At 38.1% G+C, this 20,944-nt stretch overlaps 1 protein-coding gene across 3 annotated transcripts in view; it reads right to left on the bottom strand.

Annotated features, from left to right (window-relative positions):
- The window catches only part of tox (thymocyte selection-associated high mobility group box), a 263,891-nt gene that overhangs the window by 144,528 nt on the left and 98,419 nt on the right, over positions 1-20,944 (bottom strand). For all 3 annotated transcript variants that reach the window (XM_072256787.1, XM_072256868.1, XM_072256699.1), the window contains exon 2: positions 7,528-7,593. In XM_072256787.1, the coding sequence (XP_072112888.1) occupies positions 7,528-7,593 (66 nt within the window). The remainder of the gene's footprint in view (positions 1-7,527; positions 7,594-20,944) is intronic.

Raw genomic sequence — 20,944 nt, 5'->3', positions numbered from 1 at the left:
GAAAGTTGTTAGAATGGGGGTAGGGGAATGTCACACCAACGAACAGAGTGGAGGGAAATGTCACACCAATTCAACTGAATTCTAAGCCCTCACAGTTCTACCAAAATCCTAGGCTAAATTTGGAATATTACACAAAGCTCTGTCACCCATAGGCACTTCAGAATACAACAATGAAGAATGGCTTGAAAATCTGGAGCTTGAGAAAAAGAGATGTCTTATTGGGTTCCTAGTAACAGTGAAATAAAACTGAAAACCTTCATTTTAGGATAGGGAAAAGTAGCAAAAGTTCAGGGATGTACAGGTAACATCATTCTCAGAGTGATAAATTTTTCTCAATATGAGCCATATTTTTAAATTATTTTAAGAAATAACTATATGCAATAATGGGAGATTCAATGGAAAAATACAATTATTTGTGACAAAATTCATCTTACATATCTATTGTTATCTTAAATCACGACAATATTAAATTCTAGTTAAATTGTTCGTGAATGAAAGGAAATTAATCAGAATTCCTAAGCCTGACTGATACCGCTGGTAAAAAAGTACATCTGTGTAAATGTCAGGTATGCAGAAACTTCACGGAATGGTTTTCTCCGCAACTTTCCACAATGGGGTACATCTTAATGAGACTTATCAATGGCAGAGTTCTACAAACATTCTAAGTAAACAAGAAAAAAAACACTTATTTCCAAAGCTAAATCATTGCCCATTTTTTGAACACCTGTGTGAACCTCCATGATAAAATTGCAAGAATATTAATTTAAAACCAGTGTTTTACCTTACACCAGATTATAACAATACATGGTTAATTTCGTTCTATTATAGTAAGCACATTTGTCCAAAATCTGTTTTCCAATAACACCAGCTAATAAATACTTGACTACCAATTTTTTACCTAGATTAACTACAAACTTATTTCAGAATGCTTAGAAAATAATTCTTCTCCCTTCTGCACATTTTCAGTTCACTAATGTTAAATACTGACTGTATTTTTATCAATGCCTTTTTCCATTGCTATGAATAAGATGGTATCGCTTATGCAATAAATTAATGTAATTTAATTAAATTAATTTTGCATTTCAATAATTTTCTACCAGATGATTCCAGCACTCCCCTTTCTTCACACTACTGGCATATATCCAGCAGTGGCTTCACTGAAGTCATTACATGCACAGAATCTCTTTGCTTGCAGCTACAGTTCATGAAAAGCAATCCCACATATGTTGTTACTTACAATGAGCAACAGCCCTGAAGCATGCAGCATGATTTGATAATTTATCAGCTGTAATAATTGCTGTGTGCAGCTATATGGCAGAAGGGGGCTGTGATTCCTCTTTTCATGAAAAATGCAAGTGACCTGCTTTTATCGATAATCTTGAATTATTGATAAAATTGTGGAAGAACTAAAACATTCCACATCAATAGAAAAAAATATTATTAGCAAGAACAAACAAATATCTGGCAATCATTCTGTCAACTTTGTGCAGCTTTGAACATTTTTTTTCTTTTTGTGGAAGATTTTGAAATAAGCTATTTGTATGTCTTCTCTATGTGGCTTTAGAAAACAGGGCTGAAAAAAAATCTTCATATTGGCTGGAGTAGTTAAGGTATGAACTGAAACTAGCCAAAATTGTTTATTGAATGTTGTACCTCAAAGTCTATTTCAAATTAATACAAAGTTGGTTAATTATCAAATTCATGATCTACTGAGCCAGGTAAGTTCCCTTACATTATTCTCAGAATAGCATAGATTTAGCAGGGTATCTTCCCTTCTGACAGGTTACAAAGGAAAAAAAAAGGACAAGGGTAGTTAGTTAGTAAACTCAAATAGAAAGGAATTTGAACAAGTAAGAAGGAAACTATTCACTTGAAGTCAAGAATCAGACTAGCTGGGAAAGTTAAAAGCAAGAGACTGCATATGTTAGCATCTGGAACAAAAACAGAAGGCTGGATGGACTAAATGGGTGTAAGCAAAAGGTGCAAGTTAATATTTTGGGTCAAGACCTTGAATTGGGTTTAAGAGGGTAAAGGAAAGAATGCCAGTCTATAGCAGGATGAGGGCATGTTAGGACAGACGCTAGGAGCTGATAGGTGTGCAGATGAACCATATGGAAATCAGGGGCTTAGAAAAGGGAACAAAGCTTAAATGGTGATTGTGTCATTGTTAACTGGCTATTACAGTCATTTAAAATGTAATAAATTATATTTGGATCTTTAAAAGTATAAATTGCACGAAGTAGGTCATAGAGCAAAAAAAAACGGAAAGATATTGCCATGTAGTTGGATTGGCCATTACATGTAGTTGGAGATTATATAAGGAGTAAGTATACAGCTCAAATATTTCTTTGGTTGATTAGATTCAGTGTTATTACATGTCTTGGAAGGCTGTGGATGTAAGCCCCATTCCTGAGATATGACCCCATAATCCAGGCCAATACTTCAGTACAAATCTTTCTTTCAATTAAACCTCAGAAAGGAGATGCTATGCAATGTATGGATTTCCCATCAATATGTTCATGTACCCGTGACAAGGAAAAGAGCTTCAGATCCTTAACTTTAAAACTAATTTTAACTTCAGAGGAAATATCTTTGATATGTAAAGACACCAATATTGATTTACCTGAATTTTCTTCAGAGGACAAAAGTATATTTAGGGCTTTACCTAAAAGGGTAAAGAGTCAATTGAAATGTCATGAAGCACAACTTCCAGCCTTTCACCTCAGTTTTCCAGAGGTTATGTACTTTTGTCACTGAAAAGGAGCTGAAAAATATACTACTATAAATTGTCAAATGCATGGTAATGTATTCATAAATACTGTGCATTATAGGATTCTGTATAGAACAAGAGATGTGTCATAGCAGCAATTATATACTTCATTTATGTCCCAGCTTTGGTAGGTAAGTAAAATTGAGTTTTGAACTTTTAAACCCTAGATGATCATCACTGTAGATGAAGTTTCGTAGGAATACCAAATACCAATTATCAAAGAAAGTTTCCATTCATTGATAAATATTGTGCATTGTGTTGTGGTACCAGTTAAAATATGTTAAAGAAAGTATAAAAGAAACATAAAGCTATATCCATGTATAGTTCCAAAAGTGAATCAACAAGCAGAGGCACTGTATGATCATAAACAAGGGACTTGTTATAGAATGGTCCAAATACCTTTAGGTTGCATTACTGAAGGAGACTGTTTAACATATTTGATGCCAACAAAAAATAGTTTGCTATTACTGTCAATCTACCTTTCACTGACACAGAGCTCAATGTGAGATATCTCTTGGTTTCTGACTCTGAAGCTGCAGGGCAGACTTTTTCCCCATTGCATTAATACTTATCCCATATAATAAAGCCTTCAATCTTTGCTTTTAACAATGCTGACAGTTAATTAATTGTTCTGTAACCTTGATCCAGCTAAAAGCATTTTTTCTATTTTGTTTTCTCATTATCAATATTTTCTCTCAAAGTTGTGATTCAATTAGACGCAAAAATGTTTGACAACATAAAGGTGAAATATCTTTAACTTTTTGTAATCAATTGTATGTTATTCTTTTCTGATGTATGCTCATTTATCTTCTTCACAATTTACCAAAGATTTTTAATACAACAAGTCATTCCCCAGCCAATTCTACATAAATTGGACTATCTTGCACTGTAATAGAATACATTATGCAAGATAAAAGCATGTTATCTCAGAACACTTAGACATAATCCAATATATAAATGAGGTTAAATCACACTGTGCAAAACGAAAATAAACACATTACTGCCTAGTTCATAATTCTTTCCATTTTTACAAGACATTGAATCAACTGAAGCAGACATGCTTGTGACACCTTTGTTAATGAAAGAAATGTACGAGTGCTTTATATACTAACACCTACACTGCAAAATCATTACCAAATACTCTTAAACTCACTTACCTACATGTGATCAGCTTGAGCTGGTGTCCAAGCATGCCAATACACTACAGAGAGCTGAACTTGTCTGTTACCTGAGTATAGTGCCTGGTGTACTCATGCTATGTTGCCAGCTGTGCCTCCGGCCCAGGTAAACAATAAAAGAAATGTGTGCATCGAGCTCCACTCCCCAGCCATTTAATTTCCAATATTATCATTGAATGGACAGCAACAGTGATTTGTTTCTATTTAAAGGTTTCTAACCATTGTTAAAGTGCTGTAATTGCATCTAAGAATGCTTAAAACCTCAAGCAACACACATCAAAGTTGCTGGTGAACGCAGCAGGCCAGGCAGCATCTCTAGGAAGAGGTACAGTCGACGTTTTGGGCCGAGACCCTTCGTCAGGACTAACTGAAGGAAGAGTTAGTAAGAGATTTGAAAGTGGGAGGGGGAGGAGGAGATCCAAAATGATAGGAGAAGACAGGAGGGGGAGGGCTGGAGCCAAGAGCTGGACAGGTGATTGGCAAAAGGGATATGAGAGGATCATGGGACAGAAGGCCTAGGGAGAAGGAAAAGGGGGGGGGGAAATCCAGAGGATGGGCAAGGGGTATAGTCAGAGGGACAGAGGGGGAAAAAGGAGAGAGAGAAAGAATGTGTATATATAAATAAATAACGGATGGAGTACGAGGGGGAGGTGGGGCATTAGCGGAAGTTAGAGAAGTCAATGCTCATGCCATCAGGTTGGAGGCTACACAGATGGAATATCAGGTGTTGTTCCTCCAACCTGAGTGTGGCTTCATCTTTACAGTAGAGGAGGCTGTGGATAGACATATCAGAATGGGAATGGGATGTGGAATTAATATGTGTAGCCACTGGGAGATCCTGCTTTCTCTGGCGGACAGAGCGTAGGTGTTCAGCAAAACGATCTCCCAGTCATTTTGGATCTTTTACTAGCTCTTCCTTCAGTTAGTCCTGATGAAGGGTCTCGGCCCAAAACGTCGACTGTACCTCTTCCTAGAGATGCTGCCTGGCCTGCTGCGTTCACCAGCAACTTTGATGTGTGTTGCTTGAATTTCCAGCATCTGCAGAATTCCTCGTGTTTGCATGCTTAAAACCTCAGTATTTTATGCAGATCTGGAAATAAGTTACAAGTTCTGCAAGACCCAGGTAATGTGATAACATCCAAAAATTGGTATTCAGCCCAAATTAGTCAGAGATCTCAAATACACATTTGAGCTCAGTCTTGCTGAGATGTGCTAGAATTGACTCATTTGATTTAACTTTTTGCTACAGCATTATCTGATTACCCAAAGTGAGCCCAACAGGACCTGATTGTGGAAAGGGTTTGGCGTACTGTGTGTTCTGATTTTACACTCCATGGGCTTTAAACTGGATCTGGCTGTGTGGACTGACCCAATACAATACTGTGACTGCAAGCCTTTTTTTCTGCCTTTTTGCAAAAGCCTCCCAATATTACTTTGGTTTTATTAAAATTACTGATTGGAAGCAACAGTGTGCTTGAGATTATAATATTTATGGCAGTGATTTAAAGGCCTTGGGCTTTATTCATGATTAGATTAGTTGGGTCACATTTTTATAGATATCATGCCCCAAACATAAAGCAATTTTTTAATTGATTTTTTTTTTAAATACCATACTGAATGCTAAATGAAGCTTGGACTAGAGATGATCACAGTAGAAGCAAAAATTTCGTAAATAGAGATTCTGTCCATTACTTCAACATTCCTTACATTTTCAAATACTCGTGAAGGATTTAAAATGCAGATACATAAAGTCTAAAGGACCAAATAGTCTGTTAATTAATTAAAGTGTTAATTATGCAATGGTAACTTAATATCTATGAAATATTCATGTAGAACTCATGTAGCAGAAAAAAAATTCTTGAAATACTTTAAGGCTTGTTTTGGTTGAGAAGCAGCTTAAAGTTATATCAGTTCTGGTGATCTCCCATGTTTGCAATAGATAAAACTGGATAACCTGTAGAGACACACTGGTCCATTGCCAACAGTTTCAATTTTAATCACACATGCATGATAGATCCTATCAGTTTCATGATGATAATGATTGTTGTTATGCTAGTAAATCTGTTGCAACCCTATGGGCCATCACAGTGAATAAAATAACTGAATGAATAAACTTAGATCCCAACCGAATGACACCACAACTTCTCTCTTAACTGAGAGTTGACTTTGCAGCTGCTCTATCTGTTTGAAAGAATGCTTTAAGGAAGTGCATGATTAGACCCGAGGACCTGGAAGAGGTTGTTGCTGACTATACCACTTGTTGACAGCTGTGTAGGGACGGGGTTCGTATTCTGCAGATAGAAAGGACAACCAGGAGACAGCAGAAGAGAGCCAGGAGAAATGCAGCCATCGTTGCCACCACTACCACATATACATGTCCCACCTGCAATAGAGCTTGTGGGTCCAGGACAGGACTGTATAGTCATCAAAGATCTCACCGTTAAAGGAGTGGACGTCGTCATCGGATTTCGATGGACAACCAAAGAGAAGATCTGTTTGAAAGACTCAGCGACACTCCTCCACTGATCTGACTTCTGCACTAACAGTCCTGGCTGTCCATATACATCCAGATACTGCATTTTTTATTTCTCTGTTTTACTTTTAACACCCCTCTTCACTTTCATCCTTCTCTTTTGTGATACGTTCACACTGAGCCCGAAATTGACTCATGTAGTTAATATGCCTGCCTCTGCCCCGCTCCTGCAGCATTTCATTTTCTTTACCCCCGCTCTCTCTCTCTAACTCTTCCCTGCATAGGTAACTGTATAGGTAATTTCACATTTTGATATCCAATCCTCCTAACCTACGTGGTGGTTCAACTCAAAACAGGTTCTTGGACCTTTTTTCTCCTTTGAGCTCACCCAGGGATGCCAAAAATTTTCATACATTAAAGAAGATAAAGTAAAGTTGCAAGTTTGAATTAATTAGTTTTTGCATGTTCATTTACCTAGCCTAAGTTAGTTGATCAAAGAAAGGGTTAACAATACCTTAGAATGAGGCATATGAGTACATTGTGTGAATCATTATTTGCTTTTGACAGCAAGTAGCTTAAGTCAGGAATAAAATTTGTCAATCTGATCTTTAGTTATGTTCTATTTTTTGACTGAATAAAGTTAGGATATTTGTTGATTTGTATTTTATATGAAACTAATATTTCCATATCTTTGCCTCCAATTAAAATAAATTGGCTTAATTATTATTTCTGTACAGGTGTTCAGTGTTAGTTCTGCACTCAATGATCAAACTAGTTACAATTAAAAATCTCTTAATAAGCATATGTGAGCACACTTTACAAAAATAAAATAGATTTGCCTTTAAAGATCATGCCAACAAAGTTATTTGATTACTATGAAAAAATGCACTAATTGCAATGTTGAATGTTTGCATCTAAGAATCATCCAAATATGACATTTGTTCAAGCTACATCTCATTAATCCAAAGCACAGTTTAAATGCTTTGTTTGCAAATTATAATTATTTTGATTACACTAGTTACTGATAGCAATGCTTATTTGCAATGCATCCTTTGAATTTGTCTAATTACATCTTAAAACACGGTGGAGAAGATTAATTAACCCACCTGGCTTCCTGGCATGAAGTCCTGGCTTGAATCTGTCATACTCATGTACATGTTTTCACCATCAAGCTGTGAAAAGAATAATAAATATTCAGAGTGCATCCAAACTTAAAATCTGGCCATAATATACATGATAATTAAATGTAGATTTTGTTGAAAAGGTTTGTTTTTGGTTTCATATTGCTGGTCTTTGATGAAATTCTTTCCATCTTTATTGACCCTGGATGTCAGTGATTTGAGGTAATTAGTTCAGTAGTAATTACATCAGGAAGGCAAAAAAATGAATGGTTTCCTTTCATCTGCAATCTGTTATGAAACAAAATGGCTCATTCTCTGCACCATGCATACACATTGCCATTAGTTTTAATGAATTGCTAAATGAATGACACTGTTTCTGGCAGGATACAAGAATGATGAAGCGTACCTAAAATGCACCCTGACTCGCCTCCAGATCTCAAATTTGCAATGCAGTTATAGAATGTGCATGTGTTATAATACAAAAATTCTTTAATCTTTCAGTGAAATTCTAATGTTTTTGAAGGGCTGTGACAATATGCCCAATGTAAGCTCTAGAAATGCTACTACGAAGTGCAATGTTTTCACACACAACAGCAACTCGTTAAAAATCTAACTTTATATGCAAATAGATTAGTACATGGGTGAGAAGTGGATTGAGAAACTCCTAGGTTGGTCCCTGAATTTGTCAAAAGCAGCAAAAATTCTCTAATCTTTTAATCTAGATTTCAGATGTATCAGAAGAACTGTGACAAGCAAAAGAATTCAAAAGACCCAAAGTAAACATATACACCTAGAAATTCTTCTACTTACTGCAATATTTTATGTATATTTTATAGAATTTTGACATTATATGCAAGTAGCACACTTCTGCATTTTAGATCCGAGCAATACATAAGATGTGTCCTATGAGGAAGCTGAGTACATTTTCTAAACTGAAGCTGTTCACTGTATTCTAGTGTATCATTTTAGTCGGAAATATGGTTTCAGAATATGTCTAATTGTAACATTGAGTTTAGAAGAATGAGGAGGGTGTCTCAGTGAAACATATTGAACAAACTAGACTGAACATGGAAGGACATCCCTTTATATCAGAGAGGAAGAGGAATTTACTTAGCCAGGTGGTGGTGAATCTGTGGAATTCATTGCATGGATGACTATGGAGGCCAAGTCATTGGTATATTTAAAATGGAGGTTGATGGGTTCTTGATTAGTGTCAAATGTTATGGAGAGAAGGCAGGAGAATGGAGTTGAAATAGATAATATCTTAGCCATGATGGAACAGTGCAGCTGACTTGATGGGCCAAATGGCGTAATTGTACTCCAATGTTTTATGTTCTTATGGAATCCGTCTATTTATTTATGCCAATTGAGTTGGTTTCCATGTGAACATCTACACCACCTCTTCATCGTATTTCCTGATTGATGAAATAGAGTAGACTTTGTTAAATAGCATTTTGATGGAATAGCTACTTTAACAAGAATCATAAATTGTGTTTTATTATATTTTAAAGAGATGAAACAGATAGTAACTCAATTTATCATTTCAGAGACTAGAACTACCTGCAGCACAAGCTACTTTATTACCTGCAAAGCAGAGGAAAGATAACGCTGGCAAGTGCAAAAGTCATGAAAAGATAAGCAAAGCAACATCATTTTCTCTCCCAGGACAACATCACTCAAATTGTTGCCCACAGGGAATGTTTGGTAGAGCATACCTTTCATGTGCCCTAACACCAGGCTCCTGTAAAGGGAAGAGTTTGTCAGGTGGATAAAAGAAAAGATTCAAGGATCAGTTCAAAAATGCAACATCCACATTGAAGGCTGGGAATCTTCAGCCCATGACCACTCAGAGTGGACTAGGAGCATCCAGAACAGTATTGAAAACTTCAAAAGCATATATCTGGTGCACTATCCACCCATCACTCCATCTGTAGAAGAGTTTGCAGTTATCACATTTGCCTTATCAGCCATAAAATGTGCAGTGGAAGTAAATTTATCTTTATTCCCGAGAAAGAGAAGAATAATAACGATGCATTATATAGTAATTAATTAACATGGCTCCTTTGTGCATTAAGATTGATGTAATATTACTGAAGATTATGAGCAATGACATTGTCTTTTCCTAAAACAGGCACGTGAAGAATCTACAATTTCCTTCAGTGAAACCAGTGTTGCAAAAATTCACAAGCCTCAGTCCAATACTACTTCTGTGGTCCTCATTCACTCTTCAAATTGCATGATATTATAACAAAATTCAAGGAAAACCATGTTTAACTGTTCTACTGTATGTACACATGAAAAAATTATAAAGTGCATAGACAAATAGAAATTTAAACTGTAGCAGGTATAAAACAGGTTGTTGATTTGCTATTCACTTTGACTTAAAGTCTGAATGGATCTAATACTTCCAAATCTACAAAGTCCATCCAGATTGTGATGCATAATTTTTATTTATACATATGGGACAAAGCACCCAATCAGGCAGTTGATGTTACTACAGTATAATCTTCCTGCATGTATGAAACTTGATCATCTCTTCAGCCTCTCTCCATTCTGATTTTCTTTCTATTCCTACCTGTTTTCCCCATTGATCTTCTTCTCCCTCTTACCTAATCTGGTCCACAAGACATAATTTCTTTCCACCTCAATTCTCCGCAATGGTGGCAGATTGTGGAGGATGAATTGACCTTTACCATGTTTTCATGTATCAGTCCTAACATGCCAGTCGCAATACTGTACTTTGGACTTGCATTGCTAAATAGAAACATAATACAAAATGTATATGATCAGAACCCCCTGAGCACACAGGAACCTCTTGGTTGGTATATTCATTTGGAATGACCTCTTGGAAATGGAAGGTATATAATCAATGATCACAGTCAAACACAATATTGCCGTTGAAGACTCTATAATATTCAATAAAAGTCAAGTCCTCAAAGGTGGCGCTGGAATGCACTATTACTGTTAGGGTCTATCATAATTAAATAAACATCAAGCAATAACATAAGACTCCTCTATCTAAAAAGTCCACCCTATCAATGGTCCCCAACACTATTGAGAAATTGCATACTTTGTAACAACTGTTACTTTTTTTTGGCGCGTGCGTGCGAGTCTGTGCGTGTCTGTGTGCATCTGTGCATGTGCGTCTGCATGTGCGTGCGTGCGTCCGTGATGATGTCTTTTTCATGGCTTTTTTACAAGCTGCAGAGCGAGAGAGAGTCTGTGTGGTGCACCACTCCTCACACAGATGTTTTCGCAGTATTTTTCCCTTTTATTTTACGAGGTTGAGTTGTGATCTCGACACTCAACCCGGCACGGATGTAAAGCATATTTGGGAGCCTACCCGACTGGCTTTGAACCCAGGAACCTCCGCTCCCGGGTCCGGCACCAATGTCATTGCACCACCAGCCGGCCCACAACAACTGTTACTTTTTAAACAAGTTTATAACCACAAAAGACCAAATTTCCTTCTGCTGAGAAAGCTTCCAATAAGATTTGTACATATGCTTGTCTCAAGCACTAGTTTCCAGTTAATTAGTTGATAGGATTTTGTTTTGAAATCATATTAATTTCATTATTCTAGTATGAATTATCCATGTAACCTTTTAGAATTAGGTTTTACTTTTACTTGATTGGTAAGCAGCTTTGAAATTATTTGCCATCATATTCAGAAATCACCACCCAACTTATTGTTACAAAATAATGACGATGCTTTGCTCTGAGCATTTTGATTGATTCAGACTTGGAGATAGTACTTTTTTTTCCATTGCTTAAACATTCCATATATTATAATGTTTAATTATATATTGTGAAAATATTTTTGTCCTTTTAAAATGTTAACTTCTTTTATTGTAGCACCTCTTGTTTTAGATTCCAGAAGTGATGTAGTAATTCAAACTAAAGGAGGGTTATATGTAGCCAGCTGTACTTTAACCTCTTTCATATAAACACTGTAATGATTTCCAAGATATGATAGCATTCCAATAAACTTACTGTGATTTTGGCAGGGCCTCAGCTCTTTCAAATACCCTAGATGGATTTTACCCACTTTTCAAGAGAACTAAGCTGAACATGTTTTTTCAGTATTTTTCTATCTGGGAATATTTCTTTTAAAAACACAGGAAAATCCACTGATGCTGGAAATCCAAGCAACACACACAAGATGCTGGAGGAAATCAGCAGGTCAGGCAGCATCTATGGAAAAGAGGAAACAATTGACGTCTCAGGTTGAGACCCTTCATCAGGACTGAGAAGGAAGAGCAAAAACCAGTGCAAGGAGATTTTGGGGGGGGGGGAGAAGTACAAGGTGGTAGGTGATAGGTGAAACTGGGAAGGGGAGGGGTGAAAAAAAGAGCTAGGAAGTTGATAACTGAGAGAAATAACGGGCTGGAGAAGGGCAAATCTGATAGGAGAGGATAGAAGACCACGGCAGAAAAGGAGCACCAGAGGGAGGTGATGGGCTGGTAAGGAGATAAGGATAGGATGTTGCTCCTCCAAACTATGTGTGGCATTTAAAAAAAATTTCAATAATAAAAACAGTACGCATTCTCTTAGAAATGTAAGAAAGTCTGTAGATGCTGGAAATCTAAAGCAACACACACAAAATGCTGGAGGAACTCAGCAGGGCAGGCAGCATCAATGGAAATGAATAAAGATTCAAGGTTTCAGGCCAAGACTCTTCTTCAGGACCCTTATTCTCTTTGCATCACTTTGGCTCCTTGTTAGGCTGGGTACAGAGTCATCGTATTTTTGGTGTTAATAGATTTGCCTTTATTGAATCTGAATTTAGGATTGCAATTAAGCCTTTTAATTCCATCTAGAAATAAATGTATTGCTACTGTCTTATGAAAGAACAAAGTTCAAGCTTGATGTTCTGTAACAGTTTAAGAGTATTAGAAAGCAGGATTATATATAAAAAAAATCAATCTCACAACCAAGTTGAAAAGTTATCATTATCTCCTTGTCCCAGATCTGCCAGTAACGTTGAACTGCAAGCGCACAAGAATCAATTTAATTGATTTTTCAGTAGTTTTCCTTGGTCAAATGTACATTTAGGTTTCTTGCCACTTTCCATTGGTTTAGTGGTAGCAATGGTGTTGGCCAAGTAAGAACAATGGGGAGGAAACCAATTGCATCAAATCTTAATTTATTTATGTACTTGATACACCTTCTGCTAGACTTTGTACTCTGTAGTTCCAGTGTGTTTTCCCAGTCACTTCAGCTCAATCAATTGGTGCACTTTTTGTGTATATTACGTAATGAATATTTCACACAATAAAGCCTCACAACTTTAAGCCAGAGAGATAACGCTTGCCCAAGTTTAAAGAGCAATGGATATATATCAAAAGAAATGGAACCTAATTCTGAGCATCTCATCAAAGAGATTTAAATAGTATTCCTATCAAAAAAGGATCTGGTGTTTTCCCGGCGTATATGATGAATAAACCCTTCTCCGGTTTCTAGCCAGGTACAAGAATCTTCATCAAAGATGATGCCTAGGCATGTCTAGTCTGCTGGTATATACACCCCGTTGTCTGTCCCTCCTGATTGGTTAGTTCTCATCCAAACAGGTTTCTAATGTCCCAACTTGCTTGCAATTGAATTCCAGTTATTACTTATAGCGTATCTATAATTGCTTATACGATAAGAGCTATAAACCTACTGACTTGCATGAAGTTACAGTATATGTATACGCATGTGAGCATATATCTCTTTTGGGTTCTGAAGAATTTAACTAACCATGCTAGGCAGCAACACTTCAGCTTTAGCTACTGGATCAGAATCCAAGCTTATGCCATCTTTAATATAGAAAATGAATAGCTCTTCTATCCAAACCCACAAAAATTACTGGATCACATGGATTGTATCTTCCCAAAAAGACCAGAACCAGGTTCCACACTTTTCGCAGCCAAAAGTACAATGTGTTTCAGAACAGGAAAGCTCTGCAGATGGCTTTGAAGGTTACAGCTAGGCAGAATTTTTATATACTAAGTACTTACTTACTAATAACCTTGGGAGATCCCTGTCATATCTACAAATGAGGAGGAACTTGTTGCTACCACCTGTATTCCCCATATTTCCACAGTTTCTGGATGGATCACCAGGACCCTAAAGAAATACCAGATTAATACCATCCACTAACCTGTAAGGAAGCTCAGGTCATAGCTTATGCGCGTCAAAGATTCCCTGTGAATGTGGAGCAGTGTATATCGGCCAGACAGGACACACAGTGGAAACCCGCATCAAGAAGCACAGAAGTTGAATCTGTTTGGGTCACCCAGAGAAATCAGCTGTAGCAGAACACTGCATTTGCAATGGCCGTAGGATTGACTTTGAAGGCACAAAACCACTGTGGCGCGCTGATGGTTTTTGGGACTGCCTGGTAAAGGAAACCATTGAAATGAAACTAGAGGAAAAGAATTTTAACAAAGACGAAAGTCTCGCTCTAAGTAAGAATTGAAATTCGACTGTAAACAAGGTGGGAGAATGGAAACCCGATTGGATGAGGACTAACAAATCAGGAGGGATATACTACGGGAGTATAGATACCACTGGAATAGACACACCCAGGCATCATCCCTGAAGAAGACAGCAGAGTTTGTCATTGAAACATCAGTTATAACCGATACTGTACTTGGCCGGAAGCCTGAGAAGAGTTTATTTGTCATACAAGTTGAGAATGTTCAAATTTGCACGATGCAGTTCAAGTACATTTTAGGTGCCAGGGTAAATAATTTTGTACATTCTTGTTTGGAAAGCACCCAGCAACAGAGAAAAAGACCACCGTTCCTGCCATATGGCCGGCTCGCATTGAACTTATTTGACAGTCTGGAGGCCAGACATGCTTGTTCCTAATCCCAAGGCAACTTCATTTATAAACGCCATGCACTAACAGTATTTTTATATTGTTCAGTCAGTCTGCAAACATAAGAATGGGCAGGTACCTGTTAACCTGGCAGCATTTAAGATCCTTTCACTTTATGACGGTGAGTGCTGCTGGAATTATTTAAAGGATTATGAATGCTATAAGGATGAGTGTGTGGATAACCAAGGGTTGCCATTACAGCTCAGGATCATGAAAACGAAGATTGGGTGGAAGTTTATTCGAATGCTTACAGTGAATGCATTGTGGCATAGTGATTGTATTTTATTCTATGCTTCAGCTCCATTGGCTGCTCTGGCAGGTTCATTGACCCCTCTGAACTTATTTCCTCATACCTCAACGCTAGGAGGGTTTTAAGACTTGCAGACACAAAATGTCTTATGAACCAACCACAGACAGTTAAAATATAAGAGGAACAAAAGACCATTTTGCTCCAATGGGCTTTTCACACGAATTTTCAGAATACAAGGGGTTGTACTTTAATTTTGTAGTCTCCCTTCAGCCCACTTACTCACAGGTCCTCTCGCAACATTCAGAGTCTAGTTTACAATTTGCTCCAAATTTGACAGTTGTGCAAAATATTACTAGATATATGGCTATATAATCTAGAGATTTTTTTATTTCATGATATTGGCAATGTAATAAAAATGGCCATAATACGAGGACTATGTTTTGCACTTCTTCAAACTGTAGAGTATTTTCTGGGCAGCTCAGAGGAAAGAGGGAATCTGAACTTCCAATCTGAAAGGCAGTGGGAGAATTTTAACATTGTCGCTCATAGCATCAGATAAGAGTGGGAGGGTAAATGGGAATAAAATCAGAGTGACAACCCAAGCCAGGAAGGACAGCAGTGCTTCTCTCCGCACATCACATTTAACAAAGTTCCCTGGCAACAAAGCACTCCTCCAAATAATACCAAACACCCCCTCTCTCCAAGGCTGGGATCATTAACAAGCTGTCACTGGAAACCCTCTTCCCTTTGGATTGAGCACCAGGCTGTCCCTGAAGTTGGGGCTCAGAAAACTCTACCTTCATCTCATGGGATTGATTCTTCACAAGTAAGAGATAAAACGGTTAAGTTTGAAGCTTCATCTCAATTCAAACTCCAGAGTATGGAGAAAATTCAAAACTCCTGTCTGAAACTACTAAATTACTACAGCAAACACCCAGTAAATATCTAAGCCAACGTATGTCCCTGACAGGGCTGCACCCCCCAGCTGGATTATATACACAAGGAATAAAAACAAAACAATGCTAAAATGGGAATTGGTTTATTATTGTCACATGTACCAAGGTAGTGAATAGCTTATCATGGGCAGTGTCCATACAAATTAAATCATTACACAGTTAATCAAGGTAGTAGAAGCCAAAACATTAACAAGATGCAGAATGGCGTACAACAGCAACAGAGAACTAGGTGCAAAGCAATAGTGAGGTAGATTGTGAGGCCAAGAGTCTGCCTTATTGCACAAGGGAATGACTCAATATTCTTACAAAAAGTGTCTTTGAGCCTGGTGGTACATATTTAAAATTCTTAATGGCTCAAGCAGCATCTCTAGACAGAGAGAAACAGTGCAGTGATACAATGGTTAGAGGTCCAGTGAACTTGGCTTGATTCTAACATCAGGAAGCTGTCTCTGTCAAATTTGTACGTTCTCCCTTGACTATGTGGGTTACCTCAGGTGCTCCAGTTTCCTCCCCGTTCCCAGGGACATGCTGGTCAGTTAACAGATGGCAATGCAGTGCCTCTGGTGAATGTGAGCATCATAAGAATGGACATGTGAGAGAGAAAGAGATGATAGGAAAATAAATGTGGAATAAGAATAAGACTGAAGTTCTGAGAGCTGACATAGATCTGATGAGCTGAATGGGCTCCTTCTATAACGTGGCAAAACAAAAAGTGCTGCTGCCTGCAAGATTCAGTAACTCAACTTCATTCCTGACCTCGGTATCTGCATGGGGCTTGCATGCTCTCCCTGTGACCGTGTAGGATTCTTGGGTGCTCCAAGTTCCTCCTGCATCTCAATGATACTTAGGTTGATAGATTAATTTCTCCTGGTTTGTAGGTGAATCAAGGGTAGAAGCAATGGGGGAGGAGGTGGAAGTTAGTGGGGAATGAGGGGAGAATAAACATAGGATTATTGTAAATGGGTGCACGATGGTTGGTGTGTACTTGGTGGCTCCAAAAGTCTTTGAACTGCACATTAACTTTTTCTCTTTCTATAGATGTTTCCTGATCTGCTGAGTATTCCCTGTATTTTCTAACATTATTTCAGATTTCCAGCATCTGCTGCTTTTTTTTGCTTTTCACGACATCAGAGAGGTCTTTAAACTGTAGCTTTCAAATAAGGAGCAGATCTGCTACAACTGGACCAAGGTAAATAACATACAGATCCATTTACACCAGTCGTGCCTTCCCACCACCAGATGATGCTCACATACACCCACAGAGCAAACAGTGAAGGGCACTGGTGGTAAAAGCTCTTTAGGCTATGGAACAAGTTCAAAGAATTTTTGACACTTAAAAGAGTTTAGCTGAACAAGTTACAATAATTACTTAAATCCAGAAATTGTAATGAGTAATATGCAAAAAAAAAAGTTTTTCACATCCATATTAAATTCAACAATCTTTAAATAATGTAAAACTACGTGTAAAATATTCCAAACCGGTTGCCTTCCTCAGTTTGTTAGTTTCATGTTCTAACCAACATTGCCACAGTACTAGCTTCTACACAGTGTTTTTTCTTGTTACCTTCAGCTCTGTTCATATCTAATTATTCTTCCTGCTTTTTGATAACATGTTAATTGGCACATTAACTGTTCTAGCTGGGATCCTTTCTACATTGTCACTTCCCTAAGAGAAGAAATAACAATCAAACTGATCTTCTTTACTTGAAGCTTGTTAATTTTATATTCGTATTTTCTACTTCAGTGCTCAAGCTGTCCAAATTAATTGAGTTGCCTGTACCTATGAAATCTATTCCCCTACAGATTACAAAAAAAAAAATCTGGATCTGTACTATCAAAGAAAAGCAATGAATTGCTAGTGGATCTTTTTGAGCTGCTGTGATTGCCCTTAAAACAGTAAATAGTGTTTATGCCACTTGTGCATATTTGCAGAGGATGAAATATGTGGAACAATATATTGGGGAATTGGGTGGTGCATGTACTGTATGGCAATATTCCCTCTACTTTGTATTGACCAGTGCACAAAAATCTTCCAGCTGTGCAATTTTTTACCTAGTGACAACATTGTGCGCACTGAATAATTTCTTGAATAAAAACAGTATAAATTAGCCAGTTCTAAAATTTGTAGACAAACCATCACAAACTCCACATTGTCATCACCGTCCACATCAGATACCAGAAAAGGAAATGTGATTGTGTATGACTGCGAAATATAGTTAACATGCCAATGAGGTAGAGGGTGACAACTTTTTGTGCACGGTTTAAATTCCTTTGTGCGCTAGTAGCAAAAGATGTGTGTACGAGCACATGCACACACCTTAGTGGGAACATTGCAGTACAGTCTACCGGAAGAAATTATATCGAAAGATCTGGTGGCTCTGCTGCACTTATGGAGTGCAGCTCATTAACTTTACATAACTTGCATTCTTGAAGATGTGCTGAGCATCCAGATGGAGCCCCCATTCGCTTTCCTTTCCCAGCCAGTGAAAGTAAGGCATCCCTCACAACGAAGTTAGGTGATACAATGGCTGAGCTAGTAACACTGTTGCCTCACGGCTCCAGTGAACATGACTCCTGGTGCTCTCTGTGTGCAGTTTGCAAGAAGAATCATGGGTGCTCAATGACATGCAGGTTGGTATGTTAATTGCCCCTAGTGTAGGTAGGTGCCATGAGAATAAAGGTGGTGATATTGGGCATGTGTGAGCAAATACAACTACAGAAAATAAGAGGGGGAATGAGATTGGCTTAGACATGATGGGCTGAGTGGCCTCCTTTGTTTCATAAGAAGTACAACATATGAAATATATTTGCTAATTGAATCCTTTTGATTACTGGTACCATTCAAAATGGCTTGTTGTTTTCATAGTTTTCTAAAATTGTACAACTTTGTAAAAGCCTTCAGAGGATAATATAACAGATGTTGAAGAATGTTTTTGTTGAATTCTGCATAAATCAGTTTCCGTAAAGCAGTGTGCAACACTAGACTCTCCGGTTGGAATACAATATCCCTGGGGAAATAAGAGAAGCACATCTCCGAAAGGATAAACTATTAGAAGTGGGAGAAAATTTGAGTTGGGTTCCCAGAAGGAATTTCCACCAATGTATTAAAGAATTAAGCCATCTAAATGAAACAAAGCAAAGCACTTCATTAAGGACATCCCTCCTGGTGCAAGCACACAGCAGCATCAGAACTAGGCAAGGGCTGCACTGCCAGAAGCTCCCTGGATGACTTTGTCAATGAACCTTTCTGCATCAGGCTCTTTCTGAGCAGGAGAAAGAGAGGTTTGTAACATTACACATTTTGCCATCCACCATTGTATGAGGATAAATAATGAGGCTCCCTATTCAACAAGAGGTGACTACAGTTTTATATTTGATTTTCTTGGCAGAGTTAGCAGGCAAAGAGCACATTAAAGACCACATGTTGCTTTGCTACAATTTCAACCACTGAACTTAGGAACAATACTTTTCGGCAGTCACGTGTCAACACTGCTCAACAGATCGGTGCCTTCATTTTGTACCAGATGCAGCTAACATGGAAAAAAACTAAAAGATAATTACTTGCAACAAGGAGTATCTGCTGACAATAGTGACTAATACCCCAGGCAGTATGTTCAGCATGTTTATAAAGAAAGTCATTTGCAAAAACTCTTTTGACAGAACAGACCAATGACGTGTTGCCTGGACCTCTCTGGCAGAGTTCTGCAACATAAGGCAAAGTGGGTGTCAAGATCTGTGCTGATCATTTGGAGGCTGTAACCACATTACTGTAAGGGAAGACCCTTAGTCATAGAGTAAATTTCAATAACTGAGGATCAGGTGAATGAGGGGAAAGTAGAGAAGTGGTGGAGATTAGTTAGGCAGCTCTTAACCTCCCAGAATTATTTGACTACGAAGTGGAGAGGGAGATAAATAGAAAATGTTTAAAGGGAAATGGGTCAAACACAGGTAAATGGACTAGATCTGACAGGGATCTTATTGGTATGGATGAGGTGGGGTGAAGCGCCTTTTCATTGCTGTATAACTCTACTACTCTAAAATTAAAGCCACCAGACTATTAAATTTCCAAATCAAATTCTGAAGTCCAACCACATTGAATATAAAAGTCCACTGATAGTTCATTTATTGATTTTAACTGAAGTTTCAATGAGCAACTCTGCCACCTTCAACAGGGATGATACCTGGCCATGTCTGGTCCGGTGGTATTTATAACCCCATTATCTGTCCCTCCTGATTGGTTAGTCCTCATCCAATCAGGATTCTGCTGTCCCACCCTGTTTACAGTCGAATTCAATTAGACAGTGGAAGCCTAATTGGATGAGGACTAACCAATCAGGAGGGACAGGCGATGGCAGGGGGGGGGGGGCATATAAATATCAGTGGACTAGATATGGCCAGGCATCATCCCTGATGAGAATGGCAGAGTCTGCCATCAAAACGTCAGTTAAAATTGATACCTGTACCCTGTAGAAGCCCGAGAAGAGTTTATTCATCATACATGCTGGGAAAGCAGTAGATCCTTTTTCACTGATAGTGCATTTCATTTCATTGCCTTAGTTCCTGTTTTATGCATCTATTAGGTTATCTTGGTTGGTGTTAACCTTACTGGAAGAAACAGCACCTCTGGGCTTAGAAGCCTGGCTGAGGACAGTATCACTCGCATGGATTGCAACAGTCTGAGCTTGTGGCTGTAAAGCAACAGACAAGGACACAAACTCAGTGTATTTGCTGGATGGCAGGTTGCTTAATGCTTGTTATAAAAATGCCAGAAATCCTGGAAACACTCAGTGGGTTCAAGCAAAATCTGATGAAAGTTCTCTATCCTGAAAAAGCAAAGAGTGAACATTTACAAGAAGAATTTGGCCACAACCTGGCTGGTGCCTAATCACTCGATTCTAAATAGGAAAGTTATGTTGTGTTACATCATGTCTACTTGTTTTCTCCTCTACATTCTCCTGACCCATGGCTGCTGATTGTTACTTGGGTGACTAAGTCTATTGCTTTACAACAGATTGCTACAGCATCCAGCAGTTCAACATAAATCTTGATCACAATAAAACTTTAAGCTTAGCTCTGCTTCTCCTTCCACAGATTCCACCTGACCTGATGAGTGTTTCCAGCTTTTCTGTTTATCATTTCAGATTTTTTGTGCTTAAAAAAAAACTTGCCATATGACTCTGATGCTCCACAAACCCCTTTGCCTAGTGTAATCCATAGCAATTCTTGCGGCAACTCAAGTTAGTCTTGCATGACAGCAGTCTGAATCTCCTCAATTTCCCCCGGTGGTGGGTGGCAGGTGTTCTTGTTTCATTGGGAGTTGCAGTGTTTTAA

This window comes from Mobula birostris, chromosome 1 (genome assembly GCF_030028105.1).
Source record: "Mobula birostris isolate sMobBir1 chromosome 1, sMobBir1.hap1, whole genome shotgun sequence".
NCBI classification, from domain to species: domain Eukaryota; kingdom Metazoa; phylum Chordata; class Chondrichthyes; order Myliobatiformes; family Myliobatidae; genus Mobula; species Mobula birostris.
Note: the sequence above shows the minus strand (reverse complement) of the source record. Positions and strands in the feature narration are given on the sequence as shown.